The 20812-nt window shown below is 46.2% G+C and overlaps 1 protein-coding gene across 1 annotated transcript in view; it reads right to left on the reverse strand.

Annotated features, from left to right (window-relative positions):
- The window catches only part of LOC116354009 (traf2 and NCK-interacting protein kinase-like), a 23233-nt gene extending 11898 nt beyond the window's left edge, over positions 1 to 11335 (reverse strand). The window contains exons 1-2 of the mRNA XM_031792648.1: positions 10955 to 11335; positions 1846 to 1911 (exon numbers count right to left, since the gene is read on the reverse strand). Coding sequence (XP_031648508.1) covers positions 1846 to 1911; positions 10955 to 11011 — 123 coding nt within the window. The 5' untranslated portion in view covers positions 11012 to 11335. The remainder of the gene's footprint in view (positions 1 to 1845; positions 1912 to 10954) is intronic.
- Between the last annotated feature and the right edge of the window lie 9477 nt (positions 11336 to 20812).

Genomic DNA, 20812 nt, shown 5'->3' on the forward strand with positions numbered 1-20812 from the left:
GAGCAATATGTCTGGAACATCGAATCGCAATAAAATCACAGTATCGAATCGCAATACATGTAGAATCGTGAGAATCGCAATACATATTGTAACGGCACCGGAAGAGAGGACAGGAGAGGAAGGATAAGGAAAGGAAAGGAAGGATAAGGAAAGGAAAGGAGAGGATTTTTTTTTTAACGAGAGGAAAGGAGGTTTGTAAAAAAAAGACAGTGACACTTGGGCTCACACTGGAGCAACTGAGACCCCGAGCCACCATTACGCCAAGCAAACATAAACCCCTGACAGAGGCAGAGACGGGAAATCGCTCAGTCATATCCTGTGTCCTGAAATATACATCCCTCTGCATCTTGTCAGATACAACTGACTGTTTCCTACTGATAAGAGATAGGGGGGAGAGGGAGACCAGGGGGGAGAGAGGGAGCCCGGGGGGGAGAGAGGGAGACCAGGGGGGAGAGAGGGAGACCAGGGGGGAGAGAGGGAGACCAGGGGGGGAGAGAGGGAGACCAGGGGGGAGAGAGGGAGGCCAGGGGGGAGAGAGGGAGACCGGGTGGGAGAGAGGGAGACCGGGGGAGAGAGGGTGACCAGGGGGGAGAGAGGGAGACCAGGGGGGAAGAGAGGGAGACCAGGGGGGAGCGAGGGAGACCAGGGGGGAGAGAGGGAGACCAGGGGGGAGAGAGGGAGACCGGGGGGGAGAGAGGGAGACCAGGGGGGAGAGAGGGAGACCAGGGGGGAGGAGGGAGACCAGGGGGGAGAGAGGGAGACCAGGGGGGAGAGAGGGAGACCGGGTGGGAGAGAGGGTGACCAGGGGGAGAGAGGGTGACCAGGGGGGAAGAGAGGGAGACCGGGGGGGAGAGAGGGAGACCGGGGGGGAGAGAGGGAGACCAGGGGGGAGAGAGGGAGACCAGGGGGGGAGAGAGGGAGACAAGGGGGGAGAGAGGGAGACCAGGGGGGAGAGAGGGAGACCAGGAGGGAGAGAGGGAGACCAGGGGGGGAGAGAGGGAGACCGGGGGGGAGAGAGGGAGACCAGGGGGGAGAGAGGGAGACCAGGGGGGGAGAGAGGGAGACCGGGGGGAGAGAGGGAGACCAGGGGGGAGAGGGAGACCAGGGGGGAGAGAGGGAGGACCGGGGGGGAGAGAGGGAGACCAGGGGGGGAGAGAGGGGGAGACCGGGGGGAGAGAGGGTGACCAGGGGGGGAGAGAGGGAGACCAGGGGGGAAGAGAGGGAGACCAGGGGGGAAGAGAGGGGAGACCAGGGGGGAGAGAGGGAGACCGGGGGGGAGAGAGGGGAGACAGGGGGGGAGAGCGGGAGGAGACCAGGGGGGAGAGAGGGAGACCAGGGGGGAGAGAGGGAGACCAGGGGGGAGAGAGGGAGACCAGGGGGGAGAGGGGAACCAGGGGGGAGAGAGGGAGACCAGGGGGGAGAGAGGGAGACCGGGGGGGGAGAGGGAGACCAGGGGGGAGAGAGGGAGACCAGGGGGGGAGAGAGGGAGACCAGGGGGGAGAGAGGGAGACCAGGGGGAGAGAGGGAGACCGGGTGGGAGAGAGGGAGACCTGGGGGAGAGGAGGGAGACCAGGGGGAGGAAGAGGGGGAGACCAGGGGGGAGAGAGGGAGACCAGGGGGGAGAGAGGGAGACCAGGGGGGAGAGAGGGAGACCAGGGGGGAGAGAGGGAGACCGGGGGGGAGAGCGGGAGACCAGGGGGGAGAGAGGGAGACCAGGGGGGAAGAGAGGGAGACCAGGGGGGAGAGAGGGAGACCAGGGGGGAGAGAGGGAGACCAGGGGGGAGAGAGGGAGACCAGGGGGGAGAGAGGGAGACCAGGAGAGAGAGAAAGTAGTGTGCGTCTTACCTTGTACACCTGTCCGTAGGTTCCATTGCCCACCAACTCCACCAGCTCAAAGATGCCTGCTGGGTCCTAAAGAGAGACAAATTCTGAGTCACAGAGTGTACAGACATTTAGTTTGAAGCTGGCAGTTATAGAGGTGTTATCTTTATGCTAGCCCCCAGACATAGGCTATACTGTTAGCTTGATGCTAGCCCCAACAACATAGGCTACAGGCCATTAGCTTGATGCTAATCCCCACCCCAGACATATAGACTGTTATCTTGATACTAGCACAGATAGACAGTTAGTTTGATGCCAGCCCCAAAATATATATACCGTTAGCTTGATGCTAGCCCCCAGAGATAGGCTACAGACTATTAGCTTGAAGCTAGCTGATGCTAATAGACTGCTACTGTCGATAGCTAGCAAAAGTTGCTGCATAATGATTAGCTTACTAGACAGTAGAGTTACTACAAGAGGAGCCGCTAGACCACAGCAGAGAACCCAGTGACCTCACACACACACACACACACACACACACACCTCCCTCTTTGCTGTGTTGCTATGTCATTCCAACAATAGCTGGAATTCAACTCCCCCCTCTGTAGCCCTCACTCTCTCTTTCTTTCACTCTCTTTCGCTCATTCCAACTCTCTCTTTCTCTCTCTCTCCATTCATCTCCAGCCAGCCAGAGTAGATATATGTAGCTCTCACAGTCTCGTTCTCTCTCATTCCAGCCCGTCTCTGAGAAATGCTATGGCACTCTCACACTCTCTTTTATTCTCTCTCTCTCATTCTCTCCATCACCCCATTCCAACAGAATTGAGCCTTTTGGCTATGGCAGTTTTACTCTCTTTCCATGTCTCTCCCTCCATCTCTCATTCCATCTGTCTCTCCCTCCATCTGTCTCTCCCTCCATCTGTCATTCCATGTCTCTCCCTACATCTGTCATTCCATCTGTCTCTCCCTCCATCTCTCTTTCCATCTGTCTCTCCCTCCATCTGTCTCTCCCTCCATCTGTCATTCCATCTGTCTCTCCCTCCATCTCTCTTTCCATCTCTCTTTCCATCTGTCTCTCCCTCCATCTGTCATTCCATCTGTCTCTCCCTCCATCTGTCTCTCCCTCCATCTGTCATTCCATCTGTCTCTCCCTCCATCTGTCTCTCCCTCCATCTCTCTCCTTTCATCTGTCATTCCATCTGTCATTCCATCTGTCTCTCCCTCCATCTCTCCTTCCATCTGTCTCTCCCTCCATCTCTCTTTCCCTCCATCTGTCATTCCATCTGTCTCTCCCTCCATCTCTCTCCCTCCATCTCTCATTCCATCTGTCTCTCCCTCCATCTCTCATTCCATTTGTCTCTCCATCCATCTCTACATCCATCTCTCATTCCATCTGTCTCTCCCTCCATCTCTCATTCCATCTGTCTCTCCCTCCATCTGTCATTCCATCTGTCTCTCCCTCCATCTCTCACTCCATCTATCTCTCATTCCATCTGTCTCTCCCTCCATCTGTCATTCCATCTGTCTCTCCCTCCATCTGTCATTCCATCTGTCTCTCCCTCCATCTGTCTCGCATTCCATCTCTCTCTCCCTCCATCTCTCATTCCATATGTCTCTCCCTCCATCTCTCATTCCATCTATCTCTCCCTCATTCCATCTGTCTCTCCCTCCATCTCTCATTTCATCTGTCTCTCCCTCCATCTATCATTCCATCTCTCATTCCATCTGTCTCTCCCTCCATCTCTCATTCCATCTGTCTCTCCCTCCATCTCTCATTCCATCTGTCTCTCCCTCCATCTGTCTCTCCCTCCATCTCTCATTCCATCTGTCTCTCCATCCATCTCTCATTCCATCTGTCTCTCCCTCCATCTCTCATTCCATCTGTCTCTCCCTCCATCTGTCTCTCCATCCATCTCTCATTCCATCTGTCTCTCCCTCCATCTCTCCCTCCATCTGTCTCTCCCTCCATCTCTCATTCCATCTGTCTCTCATTCCATCTGTCTCTCCCTCCATCTCTCATTCCATCTGTCTCTCCCTCCATCTCTCTCCCTCCATCTCTCTCTCCCTCCATCTCTCATTCCATATGTCTCTCCCTCCATCTCTCATTCCATCTGTCTCTCCCTCATTCCATCTGTCTCTCCCTCCATCTCTCATTTCATCTGTCTCTCCCTCCATCTCTCATTCCATCTGTCTCTCCCTCCATCTCTCTCTCACTCCATCTCTCATTCCATCTGTCTCTCCCTCCATCTGTCTCTCCCTCCATCTCTCATTCCATCTGTCTCTCCCTCCATCTGTCATTCCATCTGTCTCTCCCTCCATCTCTCACTCCATCTATCTCTCATTCCATCTGTCTCTCCCTCCATCTGTCATTCCATCTGTCTCTCCCTCCATCTGTCATTCCATCTATCTCTCCCTCCATCTGTCTTGCATTCCATCTCTCTCTCCCTCCATCTCTCATTCCATATGTCTCTCCCTCCATCTCTCATTCCATCTGTCTCTCCCTCATTCCATCTGTCTCTCCCTCCATCTCTCATTTCATCTGTCTCTCCCTCCATCTATCATTCCATCTGTCTCTCCCTCCATCTCTCATTCCATCTGTCTCTCCCTCCATCTCTCATTCCATCTGTCTCTCCCTCCATCTGTCTCTCCCTCCATCTCTCATTCCATCTGTCTCTCCATCCATCTCTCATTCCATCTGTCTCTCCCTCCATCTCTCATTCCATCTGTCTCTCCCTCCATCTGTCTCTCCCTCCATCTCTCATTCCATCTGTCTCTCCCTCCATCTCTCATTCCATCTGTCTCTCCCTCCATCTCTCATTCCATCTGTCTCTCCCTCCATCTCTCATTCCATCTGTCTCTCATTCCATCTGTCTCTCCCTCCATCTCTCATTCCATCTGTCTCTCCCTCCATCTGTCTCTCCCTCCATCTCTCATTCCATCTGTCTCTCTCTCCATCTCTCTCCCTCCATCTGTCTCTCCCTCCATCTCTCATTCCATCTCTCTCCCTCCATCTGTCTCTCCCTCCATCTCTCATTCCATCTCTCTCCCTCCATCTGTCTCTCCCTCCATCTCTCTCCCTCCATCTGTCTCTCCCTCCATATCTCATTCCATCTCTCTCTCACTCCATCTCTTCATTCCATCTGTCTCTCCCTCCATCTGTCTCTCCCTCCATCTCTCATTCCATCTCTCTCTCACTCCATCTCTCATTCCATCTGTCTCTCCCTCAATCTGTCTCTCCCTCCATCTCTCATTCCATCTCTCTCCCTCCATCTGTCTCTCCCTCCATCTATCATTCCATCTCTCTCCCTCCATCTCTCTCCCTCCATCTGTCTCTCCCTCCATATCTCATTCCATCTCTCTCCCTCCATCTGTCATTCCATCTGTCTCTCCCTCCATCTGTCATTCCATCTGTCTCTCCCTCCATCTCTCATTCCATCTGTCTCTCCCTCCATCTCTCTCCCTCCATCTGTCTCTCCCTCCATCTCTCATTCCATCTGTCTCTCTCTCCATCTCTCTCCCTCCATCTGTCTCTCCCTCCATCTCTCATTCCATCTCTCTCCCTCCATCTGTCTCTCCCTCCATCTCTCTCCCTCCATCTGTCTCTCCCTCCATATCTCATTCCATCTCTCTCTCACTCCATCTCTCATTCCATCTGTCTCTCCCTCCATCTGTCTCTCCCTCCATCTCTCATTCCATCTCTCTCTCACTCCATCTCTCATTCCATCTGTCTCTCCCTCAATCTGTCTCTCCCTCCATCTCTCATTCCATCTCTCTCCCTCCATCTGTCTCTCCCTCCATCTATCATTCCATCTCTCTCCCTCCATCTCTCTCCCTCCATCTGTCTCTCCCTCCATATCTCATTCCATCTCTCTCCCTCCATCTGTCTCTCCCTCCATCTGTCTCTCCCTCTATCTCTCACTCCATCTATCTCTCATTCCATCTGTCTCTCCCTCCATCTGTCATTCCATCTGTCTCTCCCTCCATCTGTCATTCCATCTATCTCTCCCTCCATCTGTCTCTCATTCCATCTGTCTCTCTCTCCATCTCTAATTCCATCAGTCTCGCATTCCATCTCGCTCTCCCTCCATCTCTCATTCCATATGTCTCTCCCTCCATCTCTCATTCCATCTGTCTCTCATTACATCTGTCTCTCCCTCATTCCATCTGTCTCTCCCTCCATCTCTCATTTCATCTGTCTCTCCCTCCATCTATCATTCCATCTCTCATTCCATCTATCTCTCCCTCCATCTCTCATTCCATCTGTCTCTCCCTCCATCTGTCTCTCCCTCCATCTCTCATTCCATCTGTCTCTCCATCCATCTCTCATTCCATCTGTCTCTCCCTCCATCTCTCATTCCATCTGTCTCTCCCTCCATCTGTCTCTCCCTCCATCTCTCATTCCATCTGTCTCTCCATCCATCTCTCATTCCATCTGTCTCTCCCTCCATCTCTCATTCCATCTGTCTCTCCCTCCATCTGTCTCTCCCTCCATCTCTCATTCCATCTGTCTCTCCATCCATCTCTCATTCCATCTGTCTCTCCCTCCATCTCTCATTCCATCTGTCTCTCCCTCCATCTCTCATTCCATCTGTCTCTCCCTCCATCTCTCATTCCATCTGTCTCTCATTCCATCTGTCTCTCCCTCCATCTCTCATTCCATCTGTCTCTCCCTCCATCTGTCTCTCCCTCCATCTCTCATTCCATCTGTCTCTCTCCATCTCTCTCCCTCCATCTGTCTCTCCCTCCATCTCTCATTCCATCTCTCTCCCTCCATCTGTCTCTCCCTCCATCTCTCTCCCTCCATCTGTCTCTCCCTCCATATCTCATTCCATCTCTCTCTCACTCCATCTCTCATTCCATCTGTCTCTCCCTCCATCTGTCTCTCCCTCCATCTCTCATTCCATCTCTCTCTCACTCCATCTCTCATTCCATCTGTCTCTCCCTCCATCTGTCTCTCCCTCCATCTCTCATTCCATCTCTCTCCCTCCATCTGTCTCTCCCTCCATCTCTCATTCCATCTCTCTCCCTCCATCTGTCTCTCCCTCCATCTCTCTCCCTCCATCTGTCTCTCCCTCCATATCTCATTCCATCTCTCTCCCTCCATCTGTCTCTCCCTCCATCTGTCTCTCCCTCCATCTGTCTCTCCCTCCATCTCTCATTCCATCTCTCTCCCTCCATCTGTCTCTCCCTCCATCTCTCTCCCTCCATCTCTCATTCCATCTCTCTCCCTCCATCTGTCGCTCCCTCCATCTCTCTCCCTCCATCTGTCTCTCCCTCCATCTGTCTCTCCCTCCATCTCTCTCCCTCCATCTGTCTCTCCCTCCATCTCTCTCCCTCCATCTGTCTCTCCCTCCATATCTCATTCCATCTCTCTCACTCCATCTCTCATTCCATCTGTCTCTCCCTCCATCTCTCATTCCATCTGTCTCTCCCTCCATCTCTCATTCCAGCAGTATCTAAGCACCACTGTGGCATTTCTACTCCTTTTTATGTTCTCTCTCTAGCTATCTCCTCATCTCTCCTTCTTTACCTCCTGTGGTATCATGAGAAACACAGAAACACTCACTCTTCTAAACAAGTCCACACAAGGGTTAGTGATCAAGTGTGTCTAAGTGTGTGTGTGTGTGTGTGTGTGTGTGTGTGTGTGTGTGTGTGTGTGTGTGTGTGTGTGTGTGTGTGTGTGTGTGTGTGTGTGTGTGTGTGTGTGTGTGTGTGTGTGTGTGTGTGTGTGTGTGTGTGTGTGTATGAACAGAGTAAAATAGAGTGTTTTTGCTGCTCCAGTTCATTCATATCCTCAGGCTAACTGATAGAAAAGTGTCCGTCATGACTATTTAATACAACAGAATGGGCTCACAGGTTGTGTGTGAGATGATTAGATTATAGCAGGTTAGTGGATGATGGGAGTCACGTTGTAACTGGTCCTATCTATCTATCATGAGAGAAGGACTACTGTACTGTACTCATACACAAACATGTTCTCTCTGTTGATGAATCTTATTCTCTGTTCAGCTCCTCGTGAGGCCTTGTATACATTCTTCAAACTCTATGGCTCTAAAGTGTGTGTGTGTGTGTGTGTCTATGAGTGTGTGTGTGTCTATGAGTGTGTGTGTCTATGAGTGTGTGTGTGTCTATGAGTGTGTGTGTGTCTATGTGTGTGTGTGTGTGTGTCTATGTGTGTGTGTGTGTCTGTGTGTGTGTGTCTATGAGTGTGTGTGTGTCTATGAGTGTGTGTGTGAGAGGCTAAGGAAATAGTGTGAATAAGGGGGTCTTGTGGCTCAGCTGTTAATTAGATCACCCAGACACATTCAGGGGGAGACATTTAAGTGTGACACACCCAGATAATTCATGAATAAGATGTTTGCAGGTGAGTTCTGGGGCGTAGGTGGGTTTAGGTTGACAGTGTCGTCTATAACGGCTAGTGTTCTGGCCAAAAGTAGTGGAGGATAGGGTGACATTACTGGCACTCAATCTCTTTCTTTCTATTGCTCTCCATCAATTTTTCTCTCTCCCTTCCTCGTTCCCCCTTTTTCACTTTGCCTTTGTCTCTCTCATTCATCAGCTCCTCACTCTATAATTGTGTGTGTGTGTGGTCAGTGCTGTCCTTCCTGCTGATCTGTTGATGTCATCAGCTGACTGACTGTGTGTGTGTGTGTGTGTGTGTGTGTGTGTGTGTGTGTGTGTGTGTGTGTGTGTGTGTGTGTGTGTGTGTGTGTGTGTGTGTGTGTGTGTATGTGTGTGTGTGTTGTATCACCAATTCTCTGACCACTTCTCAGTCAGGATTTCCCAACACACACACACACTCATCTGTCCAGCGGTTCCTAGGCCAGTCTAGCCAGTGACCCACTAACCAGTGGATTAATGTCTGCGACTGACTGGTGAAGAACTGTAATCCACACAGGCCCCTGTACAGCTCAGCTAGACTGGCTCTGCACAACCTGAACAGGCCCCTGTACATCTCAGCTAGACTGGCTCTGCACAACCTGAACAGGCCCCTGTACAGCTCAGCTAGACTGGCTCTGCACAACCTGAACAGGCCCCTGTACATCTCAGCTAGACTGGCTCTGCACAACCTGAACAGGCCACTGTACATCTCAGCTAGACTGGCTCTGCACAACCTGAACAGGCCACTGTACAGCTCAGCTAGACTGGCTCTGCACAACCTGAACAGGCCACCGTACAGCTCAGCTAGACTGGCTCTGCACAACCTGAACAGGCCACTGTACTGCTCAGCTAGACTTGCTCTTGCCAACCTGGCAACCTAATCATGCTACAGTACAGCTCAGCTAGACTTGTCTGCCCAACCTGGCAACCTAATCATGCTACAGTACAGCTCAGCTAGACTGGCTCTGCACAACCTGAACAGGCCACTGTACAGCTCAGCTAGACTGGCTCTGCACAACCTGAACAGGCCACTTCACATCTCAGCTAGACTGGCTCAGCACAACCTGAACAGGCCACTGTACAGCTCAGCTAGACTGGCTCTGCACAACCTGAACAGGCCACTTCACATCTCAGCTAGACTTGCTCTGCCCAACCTGGCAACCTAATCATGCTACAGTACAGCTCAGTTCTAAACTTGCTCTGCCCAACCTGGCAACCTAATCATGCTACAGTACAGCTCAGTTCTAAACTTGCTCTATCCAACCTGGCAACATCAACATGCTACTGTGCAGCTCAGTTCTAGACTTGCTCTGTCCAACCTGGCAACCTCAACATGCGACTACAGTACTATGTCTACCATGTCATATTGTGAGTTCTGTTATGTCATGGAGATTCTAGAATGGCATCAATAAACTGTCTATCATCCTTTATACTAGTCTGTGGGTCATATGGCATTAGCTTAGCTTATACCCAGTACCTGACCACACACACAAACAAATGCAAACACACACACATCATCTTGCAAAGTAGGTGTATCCATCATAGTTTGTGTGTGTGTGTGTGTGTGTGTGTGTGTGTGTGTGTGTGTGTGTGTGTGTGTGTGTGTGTGTGTGTGTGTGTGTGTGTGTGTGTGTGTGTGTGTGTGTGTGTGTGTGTGTGTGTGTGTGTGTGTCTTTGCTCAGGGTTAACAAAAGAACCAGAGAGTGCAGCAACAGCCACAGTAGCCTACTGCCCCAGTCTACACTTGGAAAACAATTCCCATCTAGAACCATAAAGGTTTTTTTGGCTGTCCCCATAGGAGAACCCTTTGAAGAACCACGTTTGGTTCCAGGTACAACCCTTGTGGGTTCCATGTAGAACCCTTTCCACACAGGGTTCTACATGGAAAACAAAATAGTTCTACCTGGAAACAAAAAGGGTTCTCCTATGGGGATAGCCGCAGAACCCATGTGGAACCATTTTTTCTAAGAGTGCACAGACAACTCAGTCTACAGGTAGGCTAGCCACTAGCATTACTGGCTTAGCAGAGTTTAGCATCTACACGGATGGTTATACCAACATATAACCATATTGGCATATGCAATATATCAAGGTAATGTAATATAGACAATATATGACATGTAAATAGATACACAGTGATTATTTAATAGTATCCTCTGTAGAGGCCTCTCTCTACCCGTGTTAACAGTGAGTGACATTTGTTGTTCACACACACACATGCACACAGAAATACACTGTATGCATGAATGCCTTAATGTATTCATACAGTAAATGCACATGAAGGCTATCAGGCTGTTTTCGTAGACCCACATTAACATTCTCTTTGTGTGTGTGTGTGTGTGTGTGTAAATATGTAGGCTACATTCCACCACGGACTGGCTCAATGAACATCAGATTACATGGCTATGCTGTCATGCTATTTCATACCTAACCTTTGTTTATCTAGGTTAGTCGTTAGTAAATCAGCCGAAAGAGAACAACTTGGTTGACGTTTTTCCACTGAGTATGTTCCTCTATTGTGTTACATTGTATAACCACCTGCCTGCACAATTCGATATTTGGATATGTTTTGCTCATGCACAAACATCGGTAGGCCAGTCTGCCATGTTGGTGGTTGTATGTTGGGATGGGGCATTTGACCCATTTTAGAAGCGTTGTCTCTCTCTCACACACACACACACACACAGAGAGAGAGTAGTAGCCATCTCTGATACTGAAACAGATACATGATGTAGACCCGGGTTTATCTTACCCGTAGAGCAGACAGATCGATCTCATCCAGACTCCGGGCAGGGGAATCAGTCGCCATGATTCAAATAAAATATTTTGAAAATCACCAGAATCAGAAATCATCCAGACAACGAGACCACGGAGTAAATGCCCTTGGCCACCGCTATAGGCTGCCCTCTTCCACGGGGAAACGAGCCTGCCTACCTCTTTCTCACCGATAAGCGACGGAGAGATGGCGACAGAGAAAATAAAAAATATAATATATCCCAGTTTGTCAGTAGGCTTAGAGGTGACAGACGTTAAAAAAGCCTGCTAGAGCAGAGATGCTGGTGTGTGACTATAACGGGACGTGAACATGATCAGCAGCAGCACCGAATCCACGTCTGTAGGTTCAACCGACAGAGCGAGAACTCACGGTTCGCTGGCTGCTGCTGCTTTTGAGCTATGTCAATCAAAGACAACGCGGGCGGGGCAAATCTGCAAACCACTCCCACTCCAGAGGAATGCCCAATTTGATTAATTAAATTATTTAAAACTCAGTAGTGACGAAAGGAGTTCCAGAGTAAACCGTCCCTGACACCGGGGTGTGGTAACTGTTTTGTCTAACGTTTAGTAATGATGTTAGGTGAAGTTGGACTTCGTGTAAAAGGGATTTATAAATGGAAACATAGCTATGTGACTACATGAGTTCAACAAGGGCCAATCAACTTTGTTATACGTCACATCTCTTTCATATTGAAATGTTTTAGAATGTAGTATTATTACTAATATATGATGTTTGTATTATGAACATAGTGCTGTGTACAGGAACTAATCAGACGTTCAGAATAGAGAAGTTTTATTCAATGCGGCCCATTTAGTTCTTTTTGGTTTGGGTTTATTTGTCCTTTATCCCATTGAGAATAACCATGTGTTTTATAACAGAGAGCTAAAGGCAATATAATATGGATTATTCCTGAGAATAGAACAGAGTGGAGATGTTGTCCTTAAAATATAACTGAATGGTCATTTTTCAGTAGAACAGAATATAGATTATTCCTGAGAATAGAACAGAGTATAAATGTTTCCTGAGAATAGAACAGAGTGGAGATGTTGTCCTTAAAATCGGGCACCGGTGTCGAGGTAATTGAGGTAAGTATGTACATGCAGGTTGAGTTAGTAACGTGGTATCAAAGCCAATGCCAAACTCATCCAAGCTAATGTCAAAGCCAATACATTATACAGGCACAGCTATTACAGTTTTTTCCAATTGCTAACACACTAAAATGACCTGCAACAGCACAATTATTTAAACTGACACACAGAGAGCAAAACCTCTTCTCATGTCTCCAAAAGTCTAAACACATTTTCTGCTTTACACACATTTTGCAATTCAAAATGGCACTTTTTAAATACACTGCACACGGTTCTCTGCAGAAGACACAACAATCTGACATAAAGTCACATGTTTGCCATTTCAAAACACTGCCGTTCAAAATGACACGACATGAGCTAATTGGCCAATACATGTGCCACCTGGCCAAACACCTCAATGGTTAAATGTTACCACTTCAATCAGGAAGTAAGCACTAGGAAAAGACCACAGGTGAGCACCTTTTGTTTTACAACAACAATGGAAGCCGTTGCAGAGAGAGGAAGAGGAAGAGGAAGAGGGAGGGGGAGAATGAGAGGGGGAGGAAGAGTGAGAGGTATGGGTAGAGCTGGTGGAGGAGTTCATGGCCAAAGAAGACAACATCTTTCAAATGAAATCAGAGCAACCTTAGTTGATCATGTCAGAGAGCGCAGCCCAACTTGAGCCGTTTTACTGTCGCCTGTGTCATCCGGACATTTAGACTGGAGTACAGGTATGTAACCAACATTTCTTTCACACTATGTAGTACACCCCATGTCATAGTGTATCAGTTGGGTGACACCTGTTTACTTCATGAATGGCTGATGTCATACACTAACTGCACACATTTCCTGTAGAATTTACTCTATTGTGGGGGAAATATCTTTAGGCTGCATTGTCCAAGCCCTATATTTGAGTTTTTTTGTTTTTCTAAAGGACTGAGAGACGCAACCATGATAGAGGAAGGGGCCAAATGTTCACCGGGGTACAGGAAGGGACCAACCATGGTGGAGGAAGGGGCCACATGTTCACCGGGGTACAGGAAGGGACCAACCATGGTGGAGGAAGGGGCCACATGTTCACCGGGGTACAGGAAGGGACCAACCATGGTGGAGGAAGGGGCCACATGTTCACCGGGGTACAGGAAGGGATCAACCATGGTGGAGGAAGGGGCCACATGTTCACCGGGGTACAGGAAGGGACCAACCATGGTGGAGGAAGGGGCCACATGTTCACCGGGGTACAGGAAGGGACCAACCATGGTGGAGGAAGGGGCCACATGTTCACCGGGGTACAGGAAGGGACCAACCATGGTGGAGGAAGGGGCCACATGTTCACCGGGGTACAGGAAGGGACCAACCATGGTGGAGGAAGGGGCCACATGTTCACCGGGGTACAGGAAGGGACCAACCATGGTGGAGGAAGGGGCCACATGTTCACTGGGGTACAGGAAGGGACCAACCATGGTGGAGGAAGGGGCCACATATTCACCGGGGTACAGGAAGGGACCAACCATGGTGGAGGAAGGGGCCACATGTTCACCGGGGTACAGGAAGGGACCAACCATGGTGGAGGAAGGGGCCACATGTTCACCGGGGTACAGGAAGCTAACATTGTAAACTTGGTTTTGGAAAATAATGAAATCAGATTACGAGAAATTCAAAGCCACATCATCCAAGACAACACCATATTCAACAACATTCAACGAGTCAGTCTGTCCACATTGGCTCGTATTCTCACGCGAAACCAAATCAGAATGAAACAACTTTATAAGGTGCCATTTGAGAGAAACTCTCAAAGAAATGTGGATGTAAGTACAATATTGACTGCAGTACACTACACACAACATTGTTTCCCAGTGTACTGGATAACACCATATTGACTGCAGTATACTACACACAACATTGTTTCCCAGTGTACTGGATAACACCATATTGACTGCAGTACACTACACACAACATTGTTTCCCAGTGTACTGGATAACACCATATTGACTGCTTTTGTTCTTTGTTTTCAGGGAGTACTGGAAATGGATGCTCATGCAATCCCACATGAGTTGATCTTTATAGATGAGGCTGGGTTCAACCTAGCAGAGACCGGAAGAAGGGGGAGAAACGTCATTGGCCACAGAGCCATTATAGATGTTCCTGGCCAACGTGGTGGGAACATCACAATGTGCGATGCCATCTCCAATACGCATGGTGTCCTCCACCGTCATGCCAACCTTGGACCATACAACACAGCCCATATTCTCACATTTCTGGACAGACTCCACAACATTCTCATACCACCAGAGCGTATGAATGATGCAGACCATCAAAGAACCCGGTACGTTGTAGTATGGGACAACGTGAGCTTTCATCGTGCAGCCCCAGTCCAAAACACAATTTCTCGTACAATACCTCCCACCATACTCACCATTTCTGAACCAGAGAGAAGAGTTGTTTTCGGCACGGCGGTGGAAGGTATACGACCAACAGCCCTTTGTGCACAGGCCTCTGTGTGCAGGCTATGGAAGAGGCATGTGATGAGATTGATGTGGGTGCGATTCAGGGATGGATAAGGCACTCAAGGCACTTCTTCCCTCGATGTCTGGCAAGGGAAGATATTGCCTGTGATGTGGACGAGGCATTGTGGCCAGACCCAGCTGTGATGTGGACGAGGCGTTGTGGCCAGACCCAGCTGTGATGTGGACGAGGCGTTGTGGCCAGACCCAGCTGTGATGTGGACGAGGCGTTGTGGCCAGACCCAGCTGTGATGTGGACGAGGCGTTGTCGCCAGACCCAGCTGTGATGTGGACGAGGCGTTGTGGCCAGACCCAGCTGTGATGTGGACGAGGCGTTGTGGCCAGACCCAGCTGTGATGTGGACGAGGCGTTGTGGCCAGACCCAGCTGTGATGTGGACGAGGCGTTGTCGCCAGACCCAGCTGTGATGTGGACGAGGCGTTGTGGCCAGACCCAGCTGTGATGTGGACGAGGCGTTGTGGCCAGACCCAGCTGTGATGTGGACGAGGCGTTGTGGCCAGACCCAGCTGTGATGTGGACGAGGCGTTGTGGCCAGACCCAGCTGTGATGTGGACGAGGCGTTGTGGCCAGACCCAGCTGTGATGTGGACGAGGCGTTGTGGCCAGACCCAGCTGTGATGTGGACGAGGCGTACTGTTTTTTTGTGAGCATATTTTTGTTCAGTCCAATGTAAATATATCTGCTGTGCATATGTTGCACTGACTTGTTTGGTGAAAAATGTTAACAAATAAACTGTTTCAAAAGCATGTGTGCGTATCTGCAAATATTTCTATGCATCTGAAGATTTTCTACAATTTGAACTATTTTAGTATTATGGCAAAGCATACTGAAGATGAGAGGGCTTTTCATTATGCCCAACAGTGTGTAGTTGGTTAGACAAACATCTGGTAATATGAATGAAGTGTGTGCCATTTCGTGCAAACATTTGATTTTGATAATGCTATATGTAGTTTTGGTTGCAGTGCTTCATATTGCAGGATATATGAGGTATTTTACAGTTTGGGTGTGTGGTTTTGTGAATTGTGTTAAGTATTTTGATAAAACCAGCTTAGTTTGCAAAATTGTGTTTTAGCAATTGGAGAAAAACTGTATCACATCTTCAAATCAAATCAAATCAAATTTATTTATATAGCCCTTCGTACATCAGCTGATATCTCAAAGTGCTGTACAGAAACCCAGCCTAAAACCCCAAACAGCAAGCAATGCAGGTGTAGAAGCACGGTGGCTAGGAAAAAATCCCTAGAAAGGCCAAAACCTAGGAAGAAACCTAGAGAGGAACCAGGCTATGTGGGGTGGCCAGTCCTCTTCTGGCTGTGCCGGGTGGAGATTATAACAGAACATGGCCAAGATGTTCAAATGTTCATAAATGACCAGCATGGTCCAATAATAATAAGGCAGAACAGTTGAAACCGGAGCAGCAGCACGGCCAGGTGGACTAGGGACAGCAAGGGCTCAGGTCCTCCGAGAGAGAGAAAGAAAGAAAGAGAGAAAGAGAGAATTAGAGAGAGCACACTTAAATTCACACAGGACACCGAATAGAACAGGAGAAGTACTCCAGATATAACAAACTGACCCTAGCCCCCCGACACATAAACTACTGCAGCATAAATACTGGAGGCTGAGACAGGAGGCAAAAAAATATTGTCTTAGACAAGTGTGTGTGTGTGTGTGTGTGTGTGTGTGTGTGTGTGTGTGTGTGTGTGTGTGTGTGTGTGTGTGTGTGTGTGTGTGTGTGTGTGTGTGTGTGTGTGTGTGTGTGTGTGTGTGTGTGTGTGTACGTGTGTGTGGGTTTGCAATATGTCTGCAGGTGTGTGTGCATGCTTGTTTTCCTGTGGTACAATTTTTTCTTCACCCAGTGTCTTCCATGGAATCACCTGAGCATATCACGCCCTGTTTCCCCTAGAGTGCCACGACAACATACCTTCACATAGAAAGAGAAAGACAGAAAGAGAATGAAACAGAGACATGGGAGAGAGAGAGGGAGAGAAGGGGGAGAGAGTCATAGACTGTTCTCTCTGCTACCGTACGGCAAGTGGTACCGGTGCGCCAAGTTTAGATCCAAAAGGTTCCTTAACAGCTTCTACCCCCAAGCCATAAGACTGCTGAACAGTTAATCAAATGGCCACCTGGACTATTTACGTTGACCCATCCCTATTTGAACAAATTACCTCCACTAACCTGTTCCCTCGCACATTGACTCGGTACCGGTACCCTCTGCATATAGCCTCGCTATTGTTATTTTATTCTGTTACTTTTTGTTTTATTTTTTTACTTGAGTTTATTTAGTAAATATTTTCCTAACTCTATTTCTTGAACTGCATTGTTGGTTAAGGGCTTGTAAGTAAGCATTTCACGGTAAGGTCTACACGAGACAGTCTACAGGGAGGAGGTGAGGGCCTAGGGAGTGTGGTGCCAGGAAAATAACCTCTCACTCAACGTCAACAAAACAAAGGAGCTGATGGTGGACTTCAGGAAACAGCAGAGGGAGCACCCCCATATCCACATACACAGGACTGCAGTGAAGAAGAAGGAAAGCTTCAAGTTCCTCGGCGTACACATCACTGACCAACTGAAAGGGTCCACCCACACAGACAGTGTGGTGAAGAAGGCGCAACAGCGCCTCTTCAACCTCAGGAGGCTGAAGAAATGTCACAAACGTTCACAGATGCACAATTGAGAGGATCCTGTCGGGCTGTATCACCGCTTGGTACAACAGCTGTACTGCCCGCAACCGCAGGGCTCTCCAGAGGGTGGTGCGGTCTGCACAACACATCACTGGGGGCAAACTGCCTGCCCTCCAGGACTCCTAAAGCACCCGATGTCACAGGAAGGCCAAAAAGATAATCAAGGACAACAACCACCCGAGCCACTGCCTGTTCACCCCGTTATCATCCAGAAGGCAAGGTCAGTACCGGTGCATCAAAGCTGGGACCGAGAGACTGAAAAACAGCTTATATCTCAAGGCCATCAGACTGTTAAATAGCCATCACTAGCACCTTAGAGGCTGCTGCCCTATATACATAGACCTGAACTCACTGGCCACTTTAATAATGCAACACTAGTCACTTTATAATGTGTATATATTTTGCATTACTCATCTCATATGTATATACTGTATTCTATTCTACTGTATTTTAGTATATGCATTACTCATCTCATATGTATATACTGTATTCTATTCTACTGTATTTTAGTCTATGCATTACTCATCTCATATGTATATACTGTATTCTATTCTACTGTATTTTAGTATATGCATTACTCATCTCATATGTATATACTGTATTCTATTCTACTGTATTTTAGTCTATGCATTACTCATCTCATATGTATATACTGTATTCTATTCTACTGTATTTTAGTCTATGCATTACTCATCTCATATGTATATACTGTATTCTATTCTACTGTATTTTAGTCTATGCATTACTCATCTCATATGTATATACTGTATTCTATTCTACTGTATTTTAGTCTATGCATTACTCATCTCATATGTATATACTGTATTCTATTCTACTGTATTTTAGTCTATGCATTACTCATCTCATATGTATATACTGTATTCTATTCTACTGTATTTTAGTCTATGCATTACTCATCTCATATGTATATACTGTATTCTACTCTACTGTATTTTAGTCTATGCATTACTCATCTCATATGTATATACTTTATTCTATTCTACTGTATTTTAGTCTATGCATTACTCATCTCATATATATATACTGTATTCTATTCTACTGTATTTTAGTCTATGCATTACTCATCTCATATGTATATACTGTATTCTATTCTACTGTATTTTAGTCTATGCATTACTCATCTCATATGTATATACTGTATTCTACTCTACTGTATTTTAGTCTATGCATTACTCATCTCATATGTATATACTTTATTCTATTCTACTGTATTTTAGTCTATGCATTACTCATCTCATATATATATACTGTATTCTATTCTACTGTATTTTAGTCTATGCATTACTCATCTCATATGTATATACTGTATTCTACTCTACTGTATTTTAGTCCATGTATTACTCATCTCATATGTATATACTGTATTCTATTCTACTGTATTTTAGTCTATGCATTACTCATCTCATATGTATATACTGTATTCTACTCTACTGTATTTTAGTCTATGCATTACTCATCTCATATGTATATACTGTATTCTATTCTACTGTATTTTAGTATATGCATTACTCATCTCATATGTATATACTGTATTCTATTCTACTGTATTTTAGTCTATGCATTACTCATCTCATATGTATATACTGTATTCTATTCTACTGTATTTTAGTCTATGCATTACTCATCTCATATGTATATACTGTATTCTATTCTACTGTATTTTAGTCTATGCATTACTCATCGCATATGTATATACTGTATTCTATTCTATTCTACTGTATTTTAGTCTATGCATTACTCATCTCATATGTATATACTGTATTCTACTCTACTGTATTTTAGTCTATGCATTACTCATCTCATATGTATATACTGTATTCTACTCTACTGTATTTTAGTCTATGCATTACTCATCTCATATGTATATACTGTATTCTACTCTACTGTATTTTAGTCTATGCATTACTCATCTCATATGTATATACTGTATTCTATTCTACTGTATTTTAGTCTATGCATTACTCATCTCATATGTATATACTGTATTCTACTCTACTGTATTTTAGTCTATGCATTACTCATCTCATATGTATATACTGTATTCTATTCTACTGTATTTTAGTCTATGCATTACTCATCTCATATGTATATACTGTATTCTATTCTACTGTATTTTAGTCTATGCATTACTCATCTCATATATATATACTGTATTCTACTCTACTGTATTTTAGTCTATGCATTACTCATCTCATATGTATATACTGTATTCTACTCTACTGTATTTTAGTCTATGCATTACTCATCTCATATGTATATACTGTATTCTACTCTACTGTATTTTAGTCTATGCATTACTCATCTCATATGTATTTACTGTATTCTATTCTACTGTATTTTAGTCTATGCATTACTCATCTCATATGTATATACTGTATTCTACTCTACTGTATTTTAGTCTATGCATTACTCATCTCATATGTATATACTGTATTCTATTCTACTGTATTTTAGTCTATGCATTACTCATCTCATATGTATATACTGTATTCTATTCTACTGTATTTTAGTCTATGCATTACTCATCTCATATATATATACTGTATTCTATTCTACTGTATTTTAGTCTATTCCGCTCCGACATATTGATATATTCTTCATTTCATTACTTTTCTTTAGGTTGTCTGTATTGTTGTGAAATGGTTAGATATTACTGTTAGATATTACTGTTAGATATTACTGTTAGATATTACTGTTAGATATTACTGCACTGTTGGAGCACGAAACACAATCATTACGGAACACCCGCAATAACATATTTCTAAACATGTGTATGTGACCAATACATTTGATTTGATTTAATTGGGCCTGTTATATTCAAACAAATTTGATATGAGAGGGAGAGAGGGGGGGGGGGAGCATAAGAGAACACATTACTACCCCAGTTTAAATATTTAATAAGTGATTCTGGGCTAAATCTCCTGTGTGTGTGTTGGGAGGGTGTAACATAGCATATGCTACAGTACATGATAACTGCTCCAATTAATGCCTACTCTATAATTCAAATGTGAAGATGCACAGAAGAAGCCATATCACACACACATTCTTATTCTGTACCTACGGGTGACATAATATTTCCCCAATATCAACTGTCAGCTTACCAAATCACAGACTATGCCTTTAAATCAAGACATTTTGAAGCCAGATGAATCTGATTTGAGAATGGACTATTTCTTTAACCTTTCACTGACATAGAGTTACTGAAATGAATACAGGCGATGCCTTGCAAACACCATACCAGAGCCATAAAAAGTATACTAAATATGAAGAACACCTGCTCTTTCCATGACATATACCTACCAGATGAAAGATATGATATCTTATTGATGTCACTTGTTAAATCCACTTCAATAAGTTTACATGAAGGGGAGGAGACAGGATAAAGAAAGATTTTTAAGCCTTGAGACAATTAAGACATCGATTGTGTATGTGTACCATTCAGAGGGTGAATGGGCAACACAAAATATTTAAGTGCTTTTGAACAGGGGATGGTAGTAGGTGCCAGGCGCAGTTTGTGTCAAGAACTGCAACGCTGCTGG

The sequence above is a fragment of the Oncorhynchus kisutch genome, linkage group LG16 (genome assembly GCF_002021735.2).
Source record: "Oncorhynchus kisutch isolate 150728-3 linkage group LG16, Okis_V2, whole genome shotgun sequence".
Classification (NCBI taxonomy): domain Eukaryota; kingdom Metazoa; phylum Chordata; class Actinopteri; order Salmoniformes; family Salmonidae; genus Oncorhynchus; species Oncorhynchus kisutch.